Genomic DNA, 23,471 nt, shown 5'->3' with positions numbered 1-23,471 from the left:
AACATCTCCAGTATATCTTTTTTAGAAACTGTGAAGGAACTATTTTCCTTTTATCTATCCAGAGAGTAGCAGGTTTACAGTAATAAACTAAGGAATTGTTAAAGCTTATTTTGTTTCTCTGTTGCAGTTATTCTTATCTGAAGCCTATTAAAAGGGGTGTACTGCACTATTGCTTAATCAGAACTGTTAAATTTTACAAATTGTTGTATTAATTGTGCATTACTCTTCATCTAATTAATAAAACTGTTGTTGAATAAATCTTTGATTTTTATCTATATCTTTGCATTTTACCTATATACTGTAGCACATGTGAAGCAAACAAACAAAATTATCGAGATCATAGCATTCGCTGTGTGAAATTCTGAATGTATTTATAATAATTCGCATGCACTGATAAACTAAGTTAGATTCTTACTGTCTAAGTACTCGGCACTTTGAAATCCAAGGTTTAGAAGCGGTATGCAACTAACTGCTGACGTAATGGTGCTTCCAAGTTCATAGTTCTATTTCTTCAGTTGGCAGGATGAAAAAAAAAACCGGAAGGGTAGTTTCTAGTTTTAAAAACCTACCCTTATATGAACTAATCTTCACCAAACCAAAAAAAAAATAGACCGGAATAATAGGCCCATGTGAATTGTGGGACTTGTAGACCATTCCTGCTGTTGGTAACGCATACGATATGGTGCAACTAGTTAGCCGAACTACATTTTCCAGCGTGCAAACTGAGCAGCTTCCCACTACAGCTGATTGTCAAAAGAAGAATAACAATGTCTACCGCGTACAGAAAGGCAGGGGTCTCAGATATGGAAAGCGTGAACAAGGGCTCCTCGCTGTCGGACAGGTAAAGTGGGTGGTTTGCGCGTTTTCTGTTTCGTCTGAACGTGTGCTCTAAGAGGCATGTGGATTTGATTAGCCTTTGCATGTTTAACGCAGAAGCAACGCCGATTTCAATGACCTGACGCGGTTTGTCATCATGGTTACCACGAAGCACAGAGACCCTGAAACACATGGTGTCGCTTTCGAACACAGGAAGTCATTTTATAGCGCGATATACTGTCTTTTACGGACTAAATGAATGGATTAATAGATGAATAGATTAAACCGATCTTAATATTTGAATGTTAACCTAAACCTCACCTTCCCCTTGGACCTTGAAACGTAGGGTATTCACAGTTTACAACTAGAACATTCTCTGACAGTTTTAGAAATGAGGTAATTATTTTTTTCATATTCGTGTTCAAAATGGCACATTTACTTAACCACGGCATCATTAATAGGTTGCAAAAACGCTGGTCGATCTAGCACGCCAGAATATATTATTCAATTTAAGGAACAACCTGTTAACAACGTTTCAATGAGAGGCGTTCTAAATTAAGCTTCATAAATCAATACTTGTTGTTTTTTTTTTGTTCACAACAACTATCCTAAATTATTTTCTATTTCTGTGGAAGCGTGGTTTTATCTAAAGAAAACTCGACATTAAAAGAGTTTAGGGAACTACTAAATGTATTTGCCTTTTTTTTTTGTTCCGTGTAGTGTCGTTTGGTTACGTATTATTCCAATTAGTATCATCAGCAATGGTAGTAATTGTAAATCTTGTGTCATGTCTGAAGGAAACTCGGTAAATTTATTATAAAAGTTATAAACCCTTATAATGGTTAAGCTATAAAATATTTATAGCACAATAAAATGAAGCGAACTGAGAAGTTTTATTAGAGTGCATGAGTCAGTTCATGGTAAAGATGAATAAATGCATACTGACTGGATTAGGGGAAAGCCCAGACTTCAGACAATGAGAGTAAATTACTTATAATAAATTAGGACAAAACCAACTAAGTGCTGTATAAAATATAAAGGGAAAAAGCTCTATTGTCCTTTTTTAATCACAGTTTGGATGCATTTGTATTTTAGCGAGAGTGAAACAGTCAGATTGTTGTCCAGATATAAATTGTTAAATATACAGCATGACCTGACAGCCTATGACAAACTACCACAAGTGCAACCTAATCCAAGCATGTTTCCTTATTTCTATGGGAACCACAAGAGGGAGTTGCGAACTAGAATTTATATACTTCATGGGCTTCTTTGGGCTTTAGGAGAAATCTGACCTTAACAGATTAATAAACTATATAATACATAAAGCAAAAAACTAAAATTACACAACTGTTGTATCTATTTTAGAGATTATTATTGTACAATACAAAAACAAACCTCACTTTGAGGAAGGGCCTCAGGACAGAGTTTTAATGTACTGTATGTACACAGTTTTATTCATTTTTTTAAGAAAAACTTTATTTTAAGATCAACTAATAAGTTGAACATTAAAGGTTACATTTATCTGGGTCTTGGAGATATATCAGGATGCACTGGTTGATATGACATTTTTAAAGAATAAGAAAGTCACTGACACTACCTATATAGATGCAGTTGAGATTGAAAGATTGAAAGAGACTCCATCTTAACTCCATCAGTACAATAGGGAACCTAGCATGTTGTCTGTTACTAAAAGCCCTGAAAACTACCTGCTGTGTGTAGAGGTCGGACAATAAGGAAAATAGGAGGTGCTTGTCATATTTGTTTGGATGGAGAAATGGAACTGGAGGCACAACTCCTTGTGTAATTATCAGGTCCAACGGGTTTGTTTAGTGACTAAGAGAAACTGCCAGTATGAAAATATCCTCTTGGTGCCGAAAGGGCTGTTCACCACACACAGTTCAGCCTGCAAGTCACCTGTTGCTTATTAAGTGTCTTTTAAAAGCAGGAGCTGGAAAACAGGAGCTTGACAAGGTATAGGAGCAGTGCTGTTGCACACTGGCCTTGGGGAAAATAGCAGTCAGCTGGGGAGGGGTTGGGTTTCATCAATTTGTTTATGCATATCACCCAAGAACGGAGCAAAAAAAGCCGGGCGTGAATTTGAAGAGGCAGCAGGCTTTCTTATGCCATCTCCTCGTCAGGCACACAGGACACATTGCAAAGTCCGAGACTGGGATAAAACATCTGCGTTGCTGGTGCCTTTTCACTTTCTGTTGTAGCGGAGACAGAGGAGAAACAGGAGAGAAGAAGAACAGCACCCCCACTCTTGAATTGTCCTTGCAGGAACACTTGCCCCCTCTGGCGAAAAATTGCGATATAAATGTCAGAGACAGATGACAGGCCTGCTCCAAAACAGGCCTGTTGAAGAGAGGGGAGGGTGGATGAATGGTGGAGTGGGATGGGGTGAAGGGGGGGGGGGCAGGTCTCTTACGAACCTGCTGCTATTTATAACATGTAACGAACATAATCTGTAGGATAAGTTATCCTCTTATGTTTGTTGGTAGAGTTGAGATCGAAAAGCCATTGCAGTTTCATTTCTAATGTTCTTATCCAGCCCCACAGCAGTGAAAGAAGTGAAGAGAAAGCCAAACAAATGTTAAACGTATAGTTTTGCTTTCCCCCCACTATGTCACTCCAGTACCTTGCCCTAGGGCAGAAAACGTGACTAAGACTGAGTGTCACATTCTTATTGTATGCCAATTTGCAGTGACTATAAAGCACTTATATCAAGTGACAATAATTCTGTTTGTCGTGTTAAATATGAATACTCTCCCATCGTGCTCCGGTGCCAGAATATCTGGCTGTTGGGCTCTCAGGTCCGATGGCAGGTAAGCTTATTTTTTTTTACTTCCTTCGTGTTTGGTTGCTCATTATTTACTGTATTATACAGTATTAGACAATTTTGTTTAGTATCTATAGTGAGATGTTTTTTTTAAAAGATCATCTACAATATATCTGCCGACTGTGTTTTTTTTAATTAGAGGGAAGCCTTGATTTGTAGAAGGGAACGTCAGTATAAATAACCCTGGCAGATGACAGTGAAAGAGGTTGCTTTTGAAGACTGTCCGGGTTAGTGACCAGTAAAAACAGGAATGTCCAGCTGGGAGAGATGTAAGAATGGAACTTGGAAAAACAATCTCCCTGTTTTACATTTGAAGCTGTTGCTCCATTTCCCAGTTTATAAAGCTACTTATGAGAAAAAAATCAGAATGCAGTTACCTCAGAGTGGATCATGGATTCAATATTAAAACATACAATTGTAAATCAGAGCCAAAGTTTTGGGTTAAAAAACTCTTGAAAGATTTAGAAATCAAAATATAGTCAATGGAGTTCTGATTTTGTGATAGAGACCACCTAAAGCTTTTAAGTAATACTGTTTCTGTTTTGACAGTTATAGTTATGTACAGTAGTGCAACTATACATGTTTGATTGTTGGCTGCTCTTTAACGAGGTTTCTGCCTGAAATGCAAGCAAAGCTGAAAATGCTGCCACTTTTTTTGAATAGCAGTATTCATATATAGCAAATTAGGTGAATGAAAAATGGGATTTTCAAAGGTTAACTTTTTCTCTTACAGAATTACAGAACGTAATCTGACTGCACTGGTGTAACTTCACTAATTATTATACTGTAGATCTAATCTCAAAACAAATTAGGGTCTACCATATTAATTATATTATTTTCAAATTCTTCTTACAAAGTTGTAAGCAAGTCCTACTATTTTTTCTTCTAACTTTACCGAGACAAAAACCATTTCCCTTGGATAAGTATGTGGTTATTGCTGTAGGTGGAAAAAGTGTTTTCTTGTTTACAGTCACCAGGTGTCTCATTTTCCTAGTAGCAAGAGAATTTGCTCAGACTAAGACTTTCAACACATGAATGCAACTCTTATGCAGATTGATACAGGCAGGGGAAGATTTCCATAGGAAAGCTAGTTTTGACCCTTCTGAAATCATTACAGAAACAACAAATTGACTGCTTTTACTTGTTCACTTTTTAGCCCTTTGTTTTGATATTATTTGGTATTTGAGGCATTTCACACAGAAGCAGCTTTATACTTAACACATAATATTTCTTTGTGCTTTATAATGTACTGTGCATTAGTAATTATCGTGATTAACGCAGTACCACATTGTGTGGTGACTAATATGATAGTGGCTAAATGTTACTTTAGTAAAATACTTTTCTAGGTATTGTCCACTTAGTATCTTCATAGAAGAAAATTCTTTTTACAATTGAAAGGTTAATTGCTCCTTATGTATTACTATGTAATTATATTTTATATTCACACTGAGGTGTATTGGAAAATATAAAATAAACTGGTTTGCTGTACTATAGTGTTTGATGCATTTTATGTTAATTTTGTGTTGTTGTGACTGATAAATGAGTAATACATACTGTAATTTATTTTCCTTGGATTGGGGTGAAATTTTACACAAATCGACAATGATTATTATATGGAAATGCAACCAACTTTGTGTCTGATTTGGGTATTTTGAGTTTTGTTATTTTGACTTCAACCCATGACAGAAGATTTGTCTGATCACTGATTTTTTTCATCTGAAGAAGACCTCATAGTCGAAATGTAATAGTTGTAAAATAAAACATGAAAAGAGCAACAGATGCGATATAATGCTAATACTCTAAAATAAATCTGAGTTTTACCACTACTACTTCAGCTATGGAAAAGAACTTGACAGAAAAATGTCTTTTTCTGATTTATTTTCTTCATTCCAGCGGCGGCAGTGAAGATTCTCTAGACAGGCTACTCCCTCCTGTGAACACAACTCTTTCTCCGCGGAAGAGAACTACAAGCCAGTGCAAGTCTGAGCCACCTTTACTCAGAACAAGCAAAAGGACTATTTATACCGCAGGGAGGCCACCTTGGTATAACGAACATGGTACACAGTCAAAAGAAGCTTTTGTAATTGGTAAGTGTCACCTGCTCCACAACAGATAGTTCTGTTATGACTTCCTCTTCAGTATGAATGTTCCCATTCGTACAACTCTGGCAGAAAGGTCAACATCATAGTATATGAACCATTACAAAATGAAAAGGACATACAGTGTTATCTGGCATTCAGCGTTGACCCTTTTATTTTCCAAGATGTATTTAAAAAATGTTTGTCATTAGCCCTTAATAAGCTGATAACAAACCCCAAAAATAAACATCCCCTCCCAGGAACAATATTGGTTCACCTGATGTACTCTTGACTGATTTACAAAGAGCCTTCTTCCAAAGGCTTTCTCATTTCCTATTCAAATGATCTGTTTCACATTTTTCAGGCAGCTGTTGTGAGTGTGGTTATTGGGAATATGCCATCACAGCCTCTTGATGTTTTCCCAGGGTTTAGTATTTTTACAAATACAGTTTATTTTATAATTTATTTTATGATTTGCTTTCTTGGAAAGATGTTCTGTTCTCAAACATTTCCCGAATGTGCACAGGACTGTGTGGTGGCAGTGCCTCTGGGAAGACAACAGTGGCCAGGAAGATCATCGAAGCTTTGGATGTGCCCTGGGTTGTCCTTCTTTCTATGGATTCCTTTTATAAGGTGAGGGTTGAAGCACATGTACCGTACCGACAGCACTGGACTGAGAAAAGTCTGCAGTCAGCGCTCTCTGATCTCATTCTACACTATTAACAGCCTTATCTGGGCTGAGATTGTGAGACCCACGGATATGATGTTTTTTGCCTACTGCTGTTTGTTGAAAGATCCAGGAGGGACTCCATTTATTAAATAGCACACGTGATCACTGCTGTACCATCAGAACTCAAAGGATTTAGGGATTTGTGAGTTGTGAGTGGCCTCGAAAAAAATGTTGTTTGTATTCAACCTGTTTTCAGATCTCCAGGCCAGTCAGGACAATGCTTAATAGAAAGACACTTAATCTGGTATGTTGATGTTCATCTATAGTCTCTGTGATGCAAAGCTTGAAAGCAGAGAGAGCATTTTAATGGGATTGAATAGGAATGCTCTGTAAGGGAACAAGTGGCAATCCAGATCCAGATTTCGGATTATCGAGAGAGAAACACTTCTCATCCCCCTTCTGCACACAGAAAATCATTTAAATTTCTTTCTTGACCATGTCAAAGTAATTAGTATGGTAAAATCAATTTTTTGCCGGGAAGCCCTAGGTGTAGGTGTATTAACTTGTAAAAGCTACTGTGAATGACTACTAAATCCTTTGTACTAATAGCATGACACCCCTTTAAACAAATGCTTTCAGGTTGTGTAATCCTTCTCAGTAAAGCCAGGGACCAGGGTGCTGTGTGAGTAAGTCATGAAAGCGATCCTAGTTCACAATAACACCTCCCCCTTTCAGACACTTTCTGTATCTCAAATTAGCCAGTATCTCACTGGCCCCATCTGGTGCACTGGTACTGATATTGCACTATGATTATATATCAGATTTTTTTCATTTGTAATGTTTTCAGTTATTGTTTGAGTAAAGAAATGGATGCCTCTCATTTTACTCCCTTTTGTGGGAAATACATAATGACAAGAACTTCATAGGAAGGTTAAAGGTATGAAAAGTATAAATAGATATAGTGTGTATAGTTTATTTGTGAAAAGAAAGTTTCACTATCAGTCAAACATTTGGAATACTTGGTGAAGGCTGATGGTCTTTAAAACTTGAAGATTAAAAACTAAACTATTTCAATGTCAGTTGTCAGTGAGTTACAGTATGTAAAAGCTGGTCCATGCAGATCAAGTTTAACATAAAAAGTTGTGCTTAAATAACCTGTTATAAGAGTATTCTAAAAACCTTTTTATCACATATTGTATTGTTTCCTTCTGATGTTCTTCTAATTTATAAAGGAGAAAGCCTTAGTTAGATATAAGTCTCAGAAACAAATATCTGGTTGTAAAAACTAATTATTTTTATTTTGATCCACCACTTGCTTTTGTTAACTGAGTAAAGTCAGGTCATTTAAAAACAGTTTTTTTACTGCTTGGTGTTTTTTGTGTTAAATAAAAAATAAAGTGAAGGTGTTTAACTCTGGCATAGCTGAATCTAAGCAATGATTAGAGTTTCCTGCAGCTCTTTTGGTCTTGCAGCCTACGAGTTCCTCATCTTCAGCCTGGTTAGCAAAACGAAGAAATGTGAACAAAGACGTGTTTATACGCTGAATGGATGAGGACTTTAACCTTAAAATAAAATTGCAAAACCGGATGTAGTAGGAGTATTGTAAAGCAACGTCTTCACCTTCTCCTCTGTCTTATCTATCTTTACATTGTTTTTTTTCATGTCATAAAAATGATGGTAATGTCTGACATTTATTCCTTGATTTCTGTTTTCAGCATGACACACAGCAGGTCTGTATAGCACTATGATGGCCGTTCCTTTCTTTTTGAGGCATATACTATAACAGGCACCTGTTCAGTGTTGACAAAAGTCATGAAAACAGTGTAATCTGAGGCCTACCCGTTTCTAAGGAGGGCTGATCTAAATTCTGGCACACCTGCTTAATGGGACCAGCCTGGACTGCTGGAAGAGGCGTATTCCATTCACAGGGCAGTGACTTGTGCGCGTATTCCCCTCAGGTTCTCTCTCCAGAAGAGCAGCAGCTGGCTGCCAGTAACGACTACAATTTCGACCACCCGGATGCTTTTGACTTCTCCTTGCTGGTGTACACGCTGCGGAAACTGAAACAGGGCAGGAGTGTGAAGATCCCTGTATACGACTTCACCACACACGGCAGGCAGAAGGAATGGGTAAGGACATGAGCAAACCCAGTTAACCTCTGACCTGGAACTAAACCTACAACCTGAAGCCCTTGGTATTTAAAGGCTCATGCTTTGGGGGAGTATATAAACCAAAGCTATGTCTTTTAATTGAACTAGAAACAAATCTTTCAATCACCCGTACTAGAAAGGGCTACACCTGAACCAAAAGGCAGATTTCCATTCGGCAGTATCTCATTCTTAGAAAAGACTAGGTAATTGCACACCAGCACATTTGAGCACTTAAGGCTAATCTTGTTAAGGATTTTTAAGAGAGTACATTTCTGTATATTCTGATGTGAAGCTCTGATTTCTGTCAGAATCCATATTCTTCTAAGCTGTTGTCTAAATAATTGCTTATTTGCAAAATATTAAGATTTAATGTAATATAATATAATATTAAATATATAATATAATGGCCTATTAGCTGGAGATGTAGATTCATTATCTGTGACATTAAAACACTCACAGAGTTTTTTTTTTCCAGAAAACTGTTTATGGAGCCAGTGTTATTATTTTTGAGGGCATTATGTCTTTTGCAGACAAAGAACTGTTAAAGGTAAGTATTCATTATTTTGTGTCTCATGTTCTCCAGTTTCCTTAAATATTTCCCCTCTGCCTCTTTTTGAGTGGTTCTATTAACAATATTTGAACTTTTTAACTAACAAGTATGAGTAGAAAGTGATTCTATTAGTGTGTAATTATCTCGTGATATTATATTGGGGCATTTTCTCAGTCATCAGTTTTTGTTTGGCAGCTTTTGTTCATCTTGTAAAGAGTTATGTAAGTGCGAAGGATAGGGTTTGTCCATTCTTCTAGAGCGTTGTAACGTTTTTCCATCACGCTTCAAACCGGATGCGAAGTACCAATTGGCAACATGCAACCTTACACTATTTTCTGTTTGTTTCAGCTTTTAGACATGAAGATCTTTGTTGATACAGATTCTGATATCCGTCTGGTGCGTCGCCTACGCAGAGACATAACTGAGCGTGGGCGCGACATTGAGGGCGTCATCAAACAGTACAACAAGTTTGTGAAGCCTGCCTTTGAGCAGTACATTGAACCCACTATGCGTCTGGCTGATATAGTCGTCCCAAGGGGTACAAACTGATTCACATTTCAAAGTTGTTCTTTTCGCCAACTTTTTAAAAGGATCTGTTTTTCACATGTAGGTCTTCCATTTCCTCATCAATAAAGCACGCTCAAATTCTTTGGATTGTTGTTGGTTTAAAATCGGGACAATTCAGAAACGAATGGTTCAGAAAAGGCCTTTTCTAAATAAAGAAACACATTCCATGTTTGTATTAACTGCAGTGTAATGCGCTTTGATTTTGAGCTTGAGATGATGCAAAAATATTTCATTTTGTTTGCTGGACTTGAGTCATTTTCTAATTGATCATATTATTTTTTAGTCATTTTTTGTGTTTACCTGAGTGACAAACCTACTGTGTTCAAATGCAAATGTGTGGAGGAAGTTGTGTTGTTTTTATTTTTGTCTTTTTGTTTAAAAATTCAAATTTACTGTAACTCTTCCAGGTGGAGGGAACATGGTAGCTATTGATCTCATAGTTCAGCACGTTCACAGTCAGCTTGAGGAGGTAAGTGTGTGTGCTTTAATGCCTAAAAAGGTGCCAGGAAATACCATACAGATTCCATAGCTCTGATTTATATGGAAAGACATATAAAATATTGCTCCTTTTGGTATGCCAAGCAGTGCTTTATATTTTATTACATTGCACAGTAGTATTTTCTGTACAGGCCTTTGGGGGATATTTGTAATATGAAAGGCACACTATAAAATTAATTTCATTATTACAGAAACAGCTGTGCTGTATTCCGGAAGTTTCTGTGCAAAAAGTCAGTTGTTTTATGACTGACAATGAAATCTTATTTGTAGAGTTTAAATAGTTCAGGTATGCCTCATTTCTTTAATAGGCATTTCTTTAAAATGAACTCTTTCCAAGAACAAGTGAAAATCTAGCTCTGCTGGCATCAGTATTATTTCCTTTTAAAACCATTTTTAGAAAGGCACAGCTATGTTTAATTCATTTCAGAGTTTTCATGTGTTGGTATCAATGTATTTCCAGTCACCTAAAATATTTGCTTCATGTTGTCTATTATGTGTGTTGTAACTTGCAAGAGCCTATTTTAATCAAATAACATGACATTTGGCAAACTGTAGCTTGTTTTCCACATGTGGAGAATGAAGGGTTGTTACTTACTCAGTTATAATCGAACCGTAAGAGCTTGTGGTCTGTAACTGGGATAAATCTGACACGTGGATGATGGCTGATGTTGTGAAGAAAGAGTGCCCCTTTCTATTAATGCATTGTCTGAAACTAATAAATGCAGTATCCTGTGTAATATCAAAATATTGCATAGATGTTACAGTTATACCCCTTAAATGTGTAATTTTTAAAATGTTCATAAATTATTTACCCTAATCAGTTTGAAATATAGATTCCCATGTTATAATTTAATTGAAGAATAGTTTCAGTTGTTCAACTCTCCTATTAGAAACACTCCATATATGAATTCCTATTAGTTATTTGATGATTCAGTCATTTTTAATTTCAAACTAGTGTGACATAATACATTACTACTTAAAGAGTATACACTGTGTTAAGGAATATAAAATTAAAATGATAGATTTAGAAATGTCAGTACTAATAGTAGTAATGGAAACTATCCAGTTGTTTAGACTTATAAAAGGGATACTGGTTTCTTTTATTGGTTTCTGCTGTTGTTCAAATTGTGTACTGTTTTGGGCCATTTAACACTTTGTGATGCAATCAGGGGGGTCCAAGGCTGTTTTCATTTTTGGAAAATAAGCATATTGATTATGTGAAAGCAAATACAAATATCGTCCTTAAAAACAAACAAAGAACAATACAACAGATTAGACTGTCTTTTTCAAACGCTATACTGTCTGACAATTTAGACCTACTGTAGTTCATTTATTTTCACTGAAAACTGTTTGGTCACCCCTGCTCTTGGTATTGCAAAAGAAACATTTTGCTATGTGTCAACATTATCAAATACCATTCTAATTAAACATTTACAGGTTTTTATCTCAATTGATGCACTTGACTAAACAATATCTAAGGCTAGTAGTTCAGGTGGGGAGCTGCGTCAGCATGCGTAGGCTGCAAAGGAACAAGTAATAGGTTTATTCCATGCTGAAAAAAAGAAGAAAGAGAACACAATGTTTCGTCCGTGGAGCCTTCTTCAGGTGTGAGAGAGACAGGGCAGTAGGCAAAGGTAAAGTAGCGGGAGAACAAAGGCTGGGAGGGAGGAGGAGTGAGAGGCGGGAGCAGGGGACAGAAAGAGAGGCCAATCAAGAGGTGTGAAGTCAGAATGGGTGCAGAGAGGTGTGAAATGAAACTTCCAATGAATGGAGAAAATTTAAAAGAACAGTAGTCTGTCGTTTAGAGAAGGGAGAATGTGTGATCCTAGCTGCAGGATAATTTTGGTTTCGGTGGTCTTTCTGATGTATGAGTTCGGAAAACCGTCTTTGAGAACACAGACGGAGAGATTAGAGTGGTCGTGGCCGTCAGAGGTGAGATGAGAAACAATGGGCTTGGAGAGATCTTTAATCTTCACAGCCCTGACGGCTAAGCAAGCTTTGTTTGGCACCACCTAGTGGAAGTCATCGTTTTAAAGTACAGATTGCTTTTGAGTAATGTTGACAGAGACCACCGTATGATTTTTTATGTATTTGGTGGTCAAGATTTTTCCTTTTTCTCATTGTCTGGAGTGAAATTTCAAATGTGACGTCTGTCAAAGAACCTGTCTTTTAATAAGATTAATTATTATGTTGGCTCTTAGCAAAATGAAAACATGCTCTAATCAGTAATTGCACGGTGTTTGTTATTACTAATAAATAGGAAAAGAAGTTCATTTTCTAATCTTTTTCCTTTGTGATTATGATATTGGCATTGCATTACATGGACTGCATTCTCACTGTAACCTGCACAGCGTGAGCTCAGCGTCAGGTAGAGTAACACACTGTTTCATTTATTCAAGATCAAGGCATGTTCTTATCTGAATAAACTGCTGCACTTAAATGACACAGCATGTACAGACTCTCTGTCTCTGGAGTCAAACCTAAAAGTTTGAATTTGGACATTTATTTTAGAACTTAAGCCATATTAACATTTTACTCCTGTACAGCAATACTGTAGATAGGACGATAGGATGTTTTACATTAAATATCTGGCATTTTTCTATGCAATAACCTACATACTATACTTATCCATTCTTATGTAATGTGTATTTGTAATCTTTTCATAAAAACTAGTGAAAAATAAATTTAGAATTGGCATTGCTAGGTGGTCAATTTGTCAGCTGGGAATCACCTGACAAAGATTAACTGCTGCATTAATAAAAACTGTGAACTAAGTGCAGGAGTTTGAATGATTAAGAATGTCTTAGATTATTTCTGAGAAAAAAATAATCTTTTCCTCTAGCTTTCTGTGTCTAAAAATATTACCTTCTGTTCTTTGACGCTGGCTTGACCCCTCAGTCTTCTCCTTCTGTGTAGCAGTTGTTGAATTTTGTGTCTTACTAGCTATAAAGTTTCCAGCGTGTAAGATGTGTTTTCACGATAGACGGGGGCACTGTTCAATTTTCCATTAGCTGGTTGGCCGCAATAGAGTTCAGAAAGGAAACCCACTACTTGCTTTAGACACAGGAAGTATCAAAGCCTAAAGCTTCAGCTAAACATTACATTAACAGTGAGTGACAATTTGAATACATGCTAAGCACTCTTGAAAAGAAAGGCTTTACAGCTGAATATTTCAATCAGAGTGGAAACAAACTTTTTTAGAAAAAGAATGTGTAAGGAGCTAAATGCATAATTGCAGATTAAATTGTTTAAAAATGTTATAAATTGGAAGACACGCATGACTTTATCTAAATTGTGTTTCTTTAAATAATAAAATATAGCAGTGTTCTGTTTTTCTGTGAAAGTGTTCTACCAAGGGTGCACAGTGTATGTGTTGTCACACACTTTGATAACCTGATAACTTTAATACTCGTACATTTGATGTTTTGTTTGTATGTTTTTTTTGTTTTTTTTTCTTGTGGTTATTCTGTGATTCCTTCCACCCTTCTGCTCTGAATAAAACCACCCTTATCCAAAGAGGAAACTGCGCTGGGATATGTGAGAAGAATTTGTATTTGAGTTTTCAGTGTCTTGTCAAACCTTGAGAGATGAAAAGTCTCTGCTGTGTGTGAGAATGTGGCTCAGGGTAGAATATTACAACTCAGATTGCACAGCTCCATTCCTTCAAGTCCCAGTCGTGGGCCCAATTCACATGAGAGCAGAAAATCCAGCACACAAAACTTTTACAGCAACTTTCATAACATTGATCTATAGTGGTCTTACATCACAAAACTTTTTTTTTTAAAATTTCAGCACAGCAGCATTAGGAATCCAAATAAACAATGTCTCTGGTGTGATAGATATTGAAAAGATCGTACAAAGTTTTGAAAGGATTAGAGCTGTGCACACCTGAATTCAGTATTGTTTGACTTATTTTGCATTTTAAATAACAGAAATTTTGACTTGTTTTTACTCTTTGGAAGGACCTTGCATTTTGTGTTGGGGAAAAAAGCCAGTGTAATTTTGCCCCTTCATTGTAACTGCTGCTTTACTGTTTGTCATACATCCATGATTGTCCTTCTGTCTTCCCCGCTTTGAGCAAATCAGTCGATATTCCTTCACAATAATCAGTGAGTTTTTGCACATTAATAATGAGCAAAGTGAGCTTAATGAAGCTCACTTTTTTCACATTGGTGCTAAACAATGTGCCACCCCCAACACGCACACCAGTTCTCTTCCACTTAAATAAGATTTATAATATTGTCATTTCATTTTTCTGTAGTAAGAGAAATTGTTATCTTCTCAGTAGCTTGTCTATTTTATGTGTTTATTTGTGCTGATACACACACAGCTTGTACTGTATGTAAATGAGTAAATGTTACAACTATTTGGGTTAATATGTGGCACTACAATTATAGCATTGCAATTATATTTTTAATTTATAATAGTCATTAGAATGAATAGTGCATTTCCACATCAGTCACACTTTTACAGTATGTGCACTTTGTATATTGTGTGATTAGAACTCTGAAATAACGCTTCTTGCAGTGTCTTGTGACCTCAGTTTTTCAACTAACAGTTTTATTCTTGCTGTTGTTATTTCTGCATTTTATTCCTGGGAGTGTAAATCTATTTTCTTTTTGAACTTAAGAATTTTTTTTATTTTAGCTTCTTTCACTTACTGGGTGAAGACGCAAAAATGCATTTCCATAACTTTTTTTAGTACATAACTATTTTTGTTTAATTTTATATTTATATCCTTTAATTTTATATATATATATATTTATTTGTATTTTAGTCTGCTAGCACATGCATTCTGTAATTTCAGATGAGTTTTGCTAATTGTATTTCATGCAGTGTTCATTGGTTTGATTTTCTGAGCCTGCTATGGTTATGTGTTAGTAAGAGTGTTTGGTGACTTGACTGAGCCCGGATTGTACTGTGGTGTTCCAGGGCAGCGCTGGCTTCGGCACACCAGTCTCAGCCTCTGCCAGAGACCCTCAGCGTTCTGGAGAGCACTCCGCAGGTCAAAGGCATGCACACCATCATCAGGTGAGACCACCAAGCTGTGGTGCTCACCCTCACGCCTCTACACCTATCTCTGCCCTGCTGCACTTTCCCAGGGCAGACAGTGGAAAATCTCTGGGCTGGAAGTCTCAGTGACAGCGATTGCTTCAAAAGAAACCTATCGCAAAACAATCTGTGACCTTTTACATATAATAGTGTAGACTGAAAATAACTGCAAGGTCTTTTATCTCCAGGCCCACAGCCATGTGTAAAGCCTATATGTACTGTATACTGTACCAACGTAAATTATGTTCATAAGAGAAGGCATCCCTTAGTGCTTTGCTTTAGAAACATTCATGACAAATTTAATAAAAATGATCACCGTATTACACTTAGAAAGACTAACATCTTTTGCATTATTTATGAATGCACAAAGTGATTGACTAACAATTGCCTTTCCCAGAAGTGATTGCTGGGTGCCTTACAGAATGTTCTTTTACTGTCATTCTCCGCAAGTGGACAGCAGCATGAGATCTGGCCTACTTCCGAAATGAGGGCATGCATAGCTTCTTGTTTTGGACCAAACCAAAAAAAAAAACAGTATCTGCAAATGTAGCTCTAGAAAATGAATGTTTTTTGCTCACTGAAAATTATAGATTGCTTTTTAATATTTAGACATATCATGCTACACATTTACTGTAGCATTGAGAAAACCATCGTACTGCATGGCCTTGCTATAATAAGGAGGTCATAATAAAAAAGTTGTCATGATTATATATTTCTTTTTAAAAAATATTACTAAATGTTTTTTAAAAGAACTGGCAATAACTATCTTTATTTTAACCATCACCTTGGCTATAGCATTTGTACTGTAGAACTTTACTGTAGTTTCCCCTGAATCACCACAAGCTCATCTCTAAGTGTGTTTTTTCTTAGAAATAAGGAGACCAGTCGAGATGAGTTCATCTTTTACTCAAAGAGGCTGATGAGGCTGCTCATTGAGCACGCTCTCTCCTTCCTGCCATTTCAGGTGGGTATTGCTTTTTTTAATTCAAGCCCACCTCCTGTGTTTCCAAGCACCTAGTTATACATTTATACATTACTGTATAGCAGATTCCATGATCTTTAGATGACCTGGCTTCACTGTGTGATATTTCAAAAATAGTTTCTAATACAGAAGCACCAAATGAAAAGAGTAAAATAATTACAAAATAAAATAAAATTACAGATTTAATATCAGTGGTAAGGTCAAAACTTGTTTTGGAAAAGTGAGGTTTCTGTTTTGGTTTAAATTCAGAGTATAATTTTCATAACCCCATGTACTGTAGGCTTGCACAGTTCAGACGCCCCAAGGGCAGGATTATGACGGAAGAACTTTTCATGGCATAAGAGTGAGTACAGAACCCCGCTTTCCCCTCAGTGTTTCACTGGACTCATTCTTCTACCTTGTGCAATCAAACAGACAGCTCTGGATGTGAGAAAACACCCAAAGAGATCATATTAACCCTCTAACCATATTGCGATCTCATGCACACTGTCTGCTCAGTTTGGAAAGAACAGTTTTGTTACATGTATAATTCTAAGGATTTTTCTTAACATTGCTCATGAAAAAATGCTGTTTTTAAAGACATTTCAAAATATTGTCTTCACTAATCTATAAACCATGTCAAAATGCAAATGAATCCTTATTTAAAGATGTCTGGTGGTAATACCTTTAGATATTTGCATTTCTACCATTTACAGAATAGTAGATATTTAATAAAGTCACCAAGCAGTGTTTGAATCTTATTGGCGTTTTTTTTAAGAACCAGCTAAATGGGTACCTTGAAATTAAAATTCATTTAGGAGCAAGATAAAAAGGCGCTAATGCTATCGTCAGTGTTCAGTATTGCATGCATGACAGTTTGTGGGCTGCTGACTGTAAAGCCGGGGCATTGTGTCTAGATCACAGGGGTCTCGATCCTTCGTGCGGGGGAGACAATGGAGCCCGCCCTCAGAGCTGTGTGTAAAGATGTGCGAATTGGGAAGATCCTCATTCAGACCAACCAGGACACAGGAGAACCAGAGGTGTGCCTTTCAAAATGTAGCCAAAATTGAATTGAGAATAACCTTCAGGACAATGGGAGGTTTATTTAAAAAAATACACATATACACAAATCTGCATGTTATATGTCATTAACTATTAAAATTATTCCCTTAGACAAAATATTGTTTATGCTATTGACTATAACTTTATAAATTTTAGACAAAGATTTATATTTGTAGCAATAAAAATATCAAATACATGAAACTCTTGGTAAGACACTAAGAACATATTATAGAAATTATTTTAAGTTTCAGAAAATTCTGATGTATTTTCTTATTGGTGCTAAGAGACACAAGCAGGTGTAGTTCTTCAGATCACTCAGTTCCTAAATCTCACTATTTTCTCAGTTGCACTACCTTAGGCTTCCAAAGGATATCAGTGAGGACCATGTGATTCTGATGGACTGCACAGTTTCTACAGGAGCAGCTGCTATGATGGCAGTACGAGTCTTGCTGGTGAGTATATATCAAGGGAAAAATAAGGAATGAGGAGGAATTGCTGTCTAAGCAGTTGGTCAAGCAAGTGGTCAAAATCTTCTCACAGACGAACTTCAGTCTCTCTCAGGTTGGCTGTGCTGTTGTCTTGTATGTGCAGGACCATGATGTTCAGGAGGATAAGATCTTCCTGGTGTCCCTGCTGATGGCTGAGATGGGAGTTCATTCAGTGGCCTACGCCTTCCCCCAGGTCAAGATCATCACCACCGCTGTTGACAAGAAAGTCAATGACCTCTTTCACATCATCCCAGGGATAGGTAAGTATTGTATATGAAAATTCCTAGAAAGTCTTAATATCATGTGGTTTCCACATCATTGAAGGCAACAGTGAAGATCACAGTGGACACCAGGGCAGTGCATTTAAAACTGAGAAGCAGAGGCATTTCTGTAATTGAAGGGTTGTGGAAGTCTGGAATTAATCAGTTATTAGCAACCAGACAAGCTAGATTGGCCTAATAGCCTCCTTTCATTTACAACCTTTTGTGTTACAGGCCATCAGGCGTTTGTTGCCGTTATTGTTCTTTTTATCTACATCCATGTTTAAATTCACATCTTGCCTGTTCTTCAGGTAACTTCGGTGACCGGTATTTTGGAACAGATGCCCCTCCTGATTGGAGCGACGATGATCTGGATGAACCAAGTTACTGATAGCAGGCTTTCCAGCTCCAAAATTCAACTGTTTGCAGATTGAGGCAGCTTCACGCAGGCAACTTGCTCTGACGCTTATAGCAAGGTGTGGGACCAGAGCTCTCCTTTGAAATTAAGAGGCTCACGGGTGTTTTTAATGATCCATGCAACGCTTTGAAAAGCTGTAAAATGACAGAGTAAAGACTATAAATATGTATATTTAACAGATTTTTATATTTTATTTTGGATTTAGAAAAGAACGTTATAACTCTTCATAAATATGAAGAATTATTATATATGACTATATTTTTATTGAAAAAACATCACTGGCTGGATACGTAATTTTTTTGTTTTTTAAGAACAATATCACCCTTTGTATAGCTGTTTAAAGTTCAAACCTAGTGAGGAACAAGATATAGAAATGGAACGTTACCTGCAGAAGAAGTAAAAGGTTGCTCAGAACCTTCCCCTACATACAGTACCTTTATGATGATAAACAGGACGTAAAAGATATTTTGAGTTGTATTCAACAACACAAATTATTTTATTTATATGAATGACGGTGAAGAAATTTTCTTCACCCTCAATAATATTTCTTAAATGCTACCGTAAGGTGTACATTTCTTTTCGCATCGAACACAAAGTGTTGCCAGGACCACTGCATCGGAAAACTGTGTGGGCGGCACAGTTTTTAACCATTTTTTCCCCTCCTTGGCTAAAACAATACTGACCAAACCACTATCTTGCAGAAGCTGCAGAGAGAATCAGTTGCAGGACATAGTTTTGCAGAAAGCCTTAAATACACAGTGGCAGTCAAGTCGATATACAGTATATATATATTTATCTTCCCTTGTTTTTTCCTTTCTCTTTGTGGCATAAATAGAACTAGAGAACATCAGATTAAGGTTATGTATGTCAATGAAGGTGAAGCCTGCTTGCCTGTATGTGTTACCATAGCCGTGCACAATAAACACCTGAATATAAATTGGCAATCAAATGAACAAGCGAAGTGAGAAGCTCCGTACTGAAAGCACTGTCTATTGAATAGTTTTACAACATCTGCACTCTTCAGGGTAATGACCTGTATCCGATTTTCTCATTTTAATTACCGCAATAGTGTTTACACTTTTATTTGTTTTGTTTCAACTTGACACCGTAGGGACTGACGTTTTCTACCTCGATATGTTCAGCACTCCTTGTTCATTGTATACTTTGTATTAATACAAATACAAAGTGTTTTTAATACAATAATTTGTTCAAATGAGCTGTACAAACCGGGTTAACATTTTTAAAACTGTATATTATTATATATTATGAAGCAGTGCAGTGATTATTTTATTAGTAGAACAAAGGTTTTTGCGAAGAATCATAGATGTTTGAGAGGACTGTATTCACGAATCTGTATTTCTTTTTTTAATGGTCCTTTTTGCTGTGTTCCATTTCAGCATACTGGAAGAACTGTTTAAAGTTAGGTATTCATTGCTGGGCATTGTAACTTTTAAATGAGAGAAATATATTTGAAATCTTTAGCATACACTTAGTACATGTGATAACTGTGACCTACGCTGGCGATTCAGTTTGAACAACATTGCTTACCTTGATCGTACAGTAAATGTGTGTGAGATTTGTACTTCACACAATATATGCTGTGATTTAGAACAGTTTGCAAAGTTATGTGCAACTCACTGTTGTGTGCTAATTTACAAATATACATTGAACAAAGTGTAGGATTTTTTTTTCCAACACTTAAAGATGTAGAGGAGTTCTTTTGAAACATATTGCATGATGATATATTTTCATTGTTATTTTATAAGTTTACTGACATCGGGTTTTCAGCTAGTTTGATGGGTTGAATGTGATAAAAACTCCAGGCATAACCAGAATCCTTGAATACATTCATTATTAATTTAATGATGTGGCAGGCAGAACATATAAATCTGAATTTAATTTAGATCACGAATCTTTATGGTTGAATGAAAAAAGTGTAACAAGCAATATAAAATGGGATTACTGTAACTCTAACTCAAAATGTATTGAACAACTCCTATTTATGTACTTAGTAGTAGTAAATTATATTTATACAAGTGTTTGGTGATATCTGTTGTGAAGTTCTGTGAGTCAAGTATTGAATTTCTTTGCCCTAATTTGATATGTCTAAGGCTTTTCTCCTGTTTTCTCATAGGTTTGATTTTTTAAAATATATTTAAAACTGTTTTAGTCTGAAATACTATAAAACCTAAATCTGATAAACCCACCAGATAGAAGGACCTACTGTAAAAGCACTAAATTTTTTCCATTGGAATTGCTATAACTATCAGGTTAGTCTAATTGTGCACTGAGTGTGGAGTTTTATTGTTTTCTTCAAAACAATTCTAAATGCTGCTCTTTTATTTGTCATTGCAGAAAAAGTACAGAAGCACAGTTTTTTTTAGTTGCCAGCAAGTTCTTAAAAAAACAGTTTTTTGAACATATAAATATTGTCATCTCTGTAGAACTTCAATTATAATTTAGCTGTTTGTTTTTGAGCTACATTTTGCATGAAATTTTAAATTGAAGTGAAATAATACCGCATAATGCTAATTTGCTAAATTGTGGATTATTTAAAAATATATTTACAAAACCCACAAATGTTTTTTTTTATTTTAATAAAACTTATCACATGGCCCAATAACGATTTTCCCCATGCAGAGGTTTAAAGTTTCTTAATGCACAAGGGAAAAGTAAAATACATTTAAAAACATTTTTTTTCAAGGAAATATGATATGGCTTTGAACTGGCTTTTTTGTGTCACCTGAACTGTTTTTTCTTTAAAATTTCTGTTGTAATTTTTATCTGAACTGTGATTATCATCACTGAAATGTCTGTTTTCGCATTGTTTGGATGAGGTTAAGACCATCATGGCTCCATTTCAGTGACAATACCATAGTGCTGAGCTTAAACTCACCTCTATTGAATGAGCATACTGTAAGTCAGGTAAAGAACATAAAGTATAAAGTGGCATAAGTTTTATTTGTTATAATGTCTATATTAATAGCTGTGAGTGCTTTTCAGAATTGTTTTTTCAGTAGAAACAGGCAATGAATCGTTTCTTGCTTTTTCCACATATATTGCACTTTTAGAACAGCTCCATAAGTAGGTCATAGCCCAGTACTGTGTCAAATGATGCAAGATGCTAAAACCCAAAATAAAGATAATATGGTCTGTAATGAATTGTGATATTTTAATCCTTCTTATTTCTTTAAAAAATATTTTCCACTAGCAAGTTTCATTTTGAACAATACCAGACTTCGTATTTCCTGTGATATAGACGTGACACTGTTACAGTTGAGAATCATTAAGTCAAGCTCATCCAAAAAAAAACCATCAAGGTCACTAGCGTGAATGTTTTGTGGGGTGCAGGAGACAAGGGTATTTCTTTCATCTGTGAAATATTAATGCACAAACAAGAAACAAAATTTAAGCTCCACTGCATGCATTAATGATGGTCCAGAAGGAAAGCTCTTAATGCTGTCCTTAAAATGAAACTGGTTTCCTTTTTAAACGTTTTCCATTTTTCCATTTTAAAAGTATACAGAATAGTGCATTTGTAGATGCCCTGCAAAAAAGACAATGGTAAAAACAACTGGAGTTTTTGGAATTTTGGGCCAAATTAACATCACGCCTCCATTAAGAATAATTGTGCATGTTATTTTTTTCTCTCTTGGTTCTGCTCTCCATATACTACTGAAAAGGTTTCCAGAAGTTCAGAGCTCATAAGAAAAGGAGTCTGAAGTTGAGACAGGGGAACTGTGATCTGAAATGTTTCAAATGTGCTATGTCCCTTCATGAGTTTAATAATAGTCACTTAATGCAGTTGAATTGAGATAATATGACTTTTGAAAGAAGGCCTTCTAAGTGTGCTTAAAGGCCTTGTTCTTATATTGCTTGCTTGCCACAAGGTTCTTCAGTTACTGATTGGAATTTTTAGTTGTATTTTACAACAGCTTTTTAAAGCTCACACAGCCAGTACCTTATGCTCACACCCACACTGTAGAAAAGTGTTCAGAGGAAGCACAGAATACTGTCATGTTTACATCAGATTCGGCAGCGAGAACAGCATACAAGCAAACTGTCCATAACAGTATAAATCAGGTTCTTTTCCTTCTAATCCACTGACTGTGTAATGAAGTGAACAAGCAATGCACACATGCCAATTTAACTATTGTAACTATTGTATTGTTTGTATTGAAATGTACAAACAATAAAGTCTTGGATGTACAAGCACTGAACTTCACACTTCTTGATGGATTTGCGTAAGTATATAGCAGCTAGAGATTTTACAACATCAAGCTCTGTAAAAAAGAAGAGAATTGTAAAAATAACAGGTCACAGGCTGCCTGCCTGTTGATTTGAAGATCTGTGCTTTGTTTCCTGTAGTGCATTGACCATATTAAGACTCCCTTTACCTTTGTAGCTCCTCTGGTCAGCCTCTGACCTCAAACGTTTAAATTAGCAATGTACTTTATGTTCAAACCCATACAACACATGATACTATAAAGAAGCTATTTTAGACACTTCTAGCAATGCACGAAAATGAATTACTATGCCCTCTGTCAGAATCCTATTGTACTCTTCTGTATTTTAAACACACCAGATATTCCCAAAGGCACTTGTTGTTTAACTAAAATTGATCAATAAAGTGGCCTTTCTCTCTTAGATCTTGATTATGCTACCACTCCTATTTATAAAAATGTCAAATTTCATTCACATTATAGCACACAGGAAGGATATTGTGGTTCTGTTCTTCACATGGAAACTAACCTCGATAACATTTATCATTTTCCATTATTAACACACTTAACTAAAAGTCCTCATAACTGACAGATGAGGTGAGCTGTGATGGGTACGTTCATCCCGTTCTGTCGACATGACCTCCAGGAATGAGCTCTGAATCCTGAATCCCTCAAGCTCAATCAGGATGAAACAGGTAACACAATTCGGTTGTACAAGTTAACTGTGTTCTTAATGCTGGTATCAATATGAAAGTGTGCAGAGAGAAAAAGCAATCCAAGCGAGTGAATGTTAATTACTAGGTCTAATTAAAACTAATTTTGAGCTGGTTGTTCAATGC

At 36.1% G+C, this 23,471-nt stretch overlaps 1 protein-coding gene across 4 annotated transcripts; it reads left to right on the top strand.

Moving 5' to 3' along the window:
- The first annotated feature begins 762 nt into the window (after positions 1-762).
- On the top strand, positions 763-21,565 carry LOC148817945 (uridine-cytidine kinase-like 1). 4 transcript variants are annotated; one of them, XM_088937572.1, is made up of 15 exons: positions 763-841; positions 5,549-5,742; positions 6,260-6,366; positions 8,362-8,532; positions 9,029-9,100; positions 9,452-9,641; positions 10,078-10,139; positions 13,686-13,705; positions 15,101-15,199; positions 16,091-16,184; positions 16,483-16,545; positions 17,099-17,221; positions 17,588-17,695; positions 17,835-17,991; positions 18,303-21,565. In XM_088937572.1, exons 1-15 carry the CDS (start codon positions 768-770, stop codon positions 18,380-18,382), a joined length of 1,614 nt encoding a protein of 537 aa, XP_088793698.1. In that variant the 5' UTR covers positions 763-767; the 3' UTR covers positions 18,383-21,565. The 4 variants fall into 4 exon arrangements, with proteins under 4 accessions (XP_088793698.1, XP_088793699.1, XP_088793700.1 ...); XM_088937573.1 differs by lacking the exon at positions 13,686-13,705 and adding an exon at positions 12,520-12,536; XM_088937574.1 differs by lacking the exon at positions 763-841 and adding an exon at positions 2,284-3,641.
- Positions 21,566-23,471: the final 1,906 nt, after the last annotated feature.

Source organism: Atractosteus spatula, chromosome 19 (genome assembly GCF_055471065.1).
Source record: "Atractosteus spatula isolate fAtrSpa1 chromosome 19, fAtrSpa1.hap1, whole genome shotgun sequence".
Classification (NCBI taxonomy): Eukaryota; Metazoa; Chordata; class Actinopteri; order Semionotiformes; family Lepisosteidae; genus Atractosteus; species Atractosteus spatula.
This window is presented reverse-complemented; position numbering and strand designations above follow the sequence as displayed.

Coding starts and splice junctions, on each gene's coding strand:
- LOC148817945 (XM_088937572.1), top strand. CDS start 768: ATGTCTACCGCGTACAGAAAGGCAGGGGTCTCAGATATGGAAAGCGTG. Junction 5,743..6,259: donor AAAAGAAGCTTTTGTAATTG/GTAAGTGTCACC, acceptor GAATGTGCACAG/GACTGTGTGGTGGCAGTGCC. Junction 13,706..15,100: donor AGGAAACTGCGCTGGGATAT/GTGAGAAGAATT, acceptor GTGGTGTTCCAG/GGCAGCGCTGGCTTCGGCAC.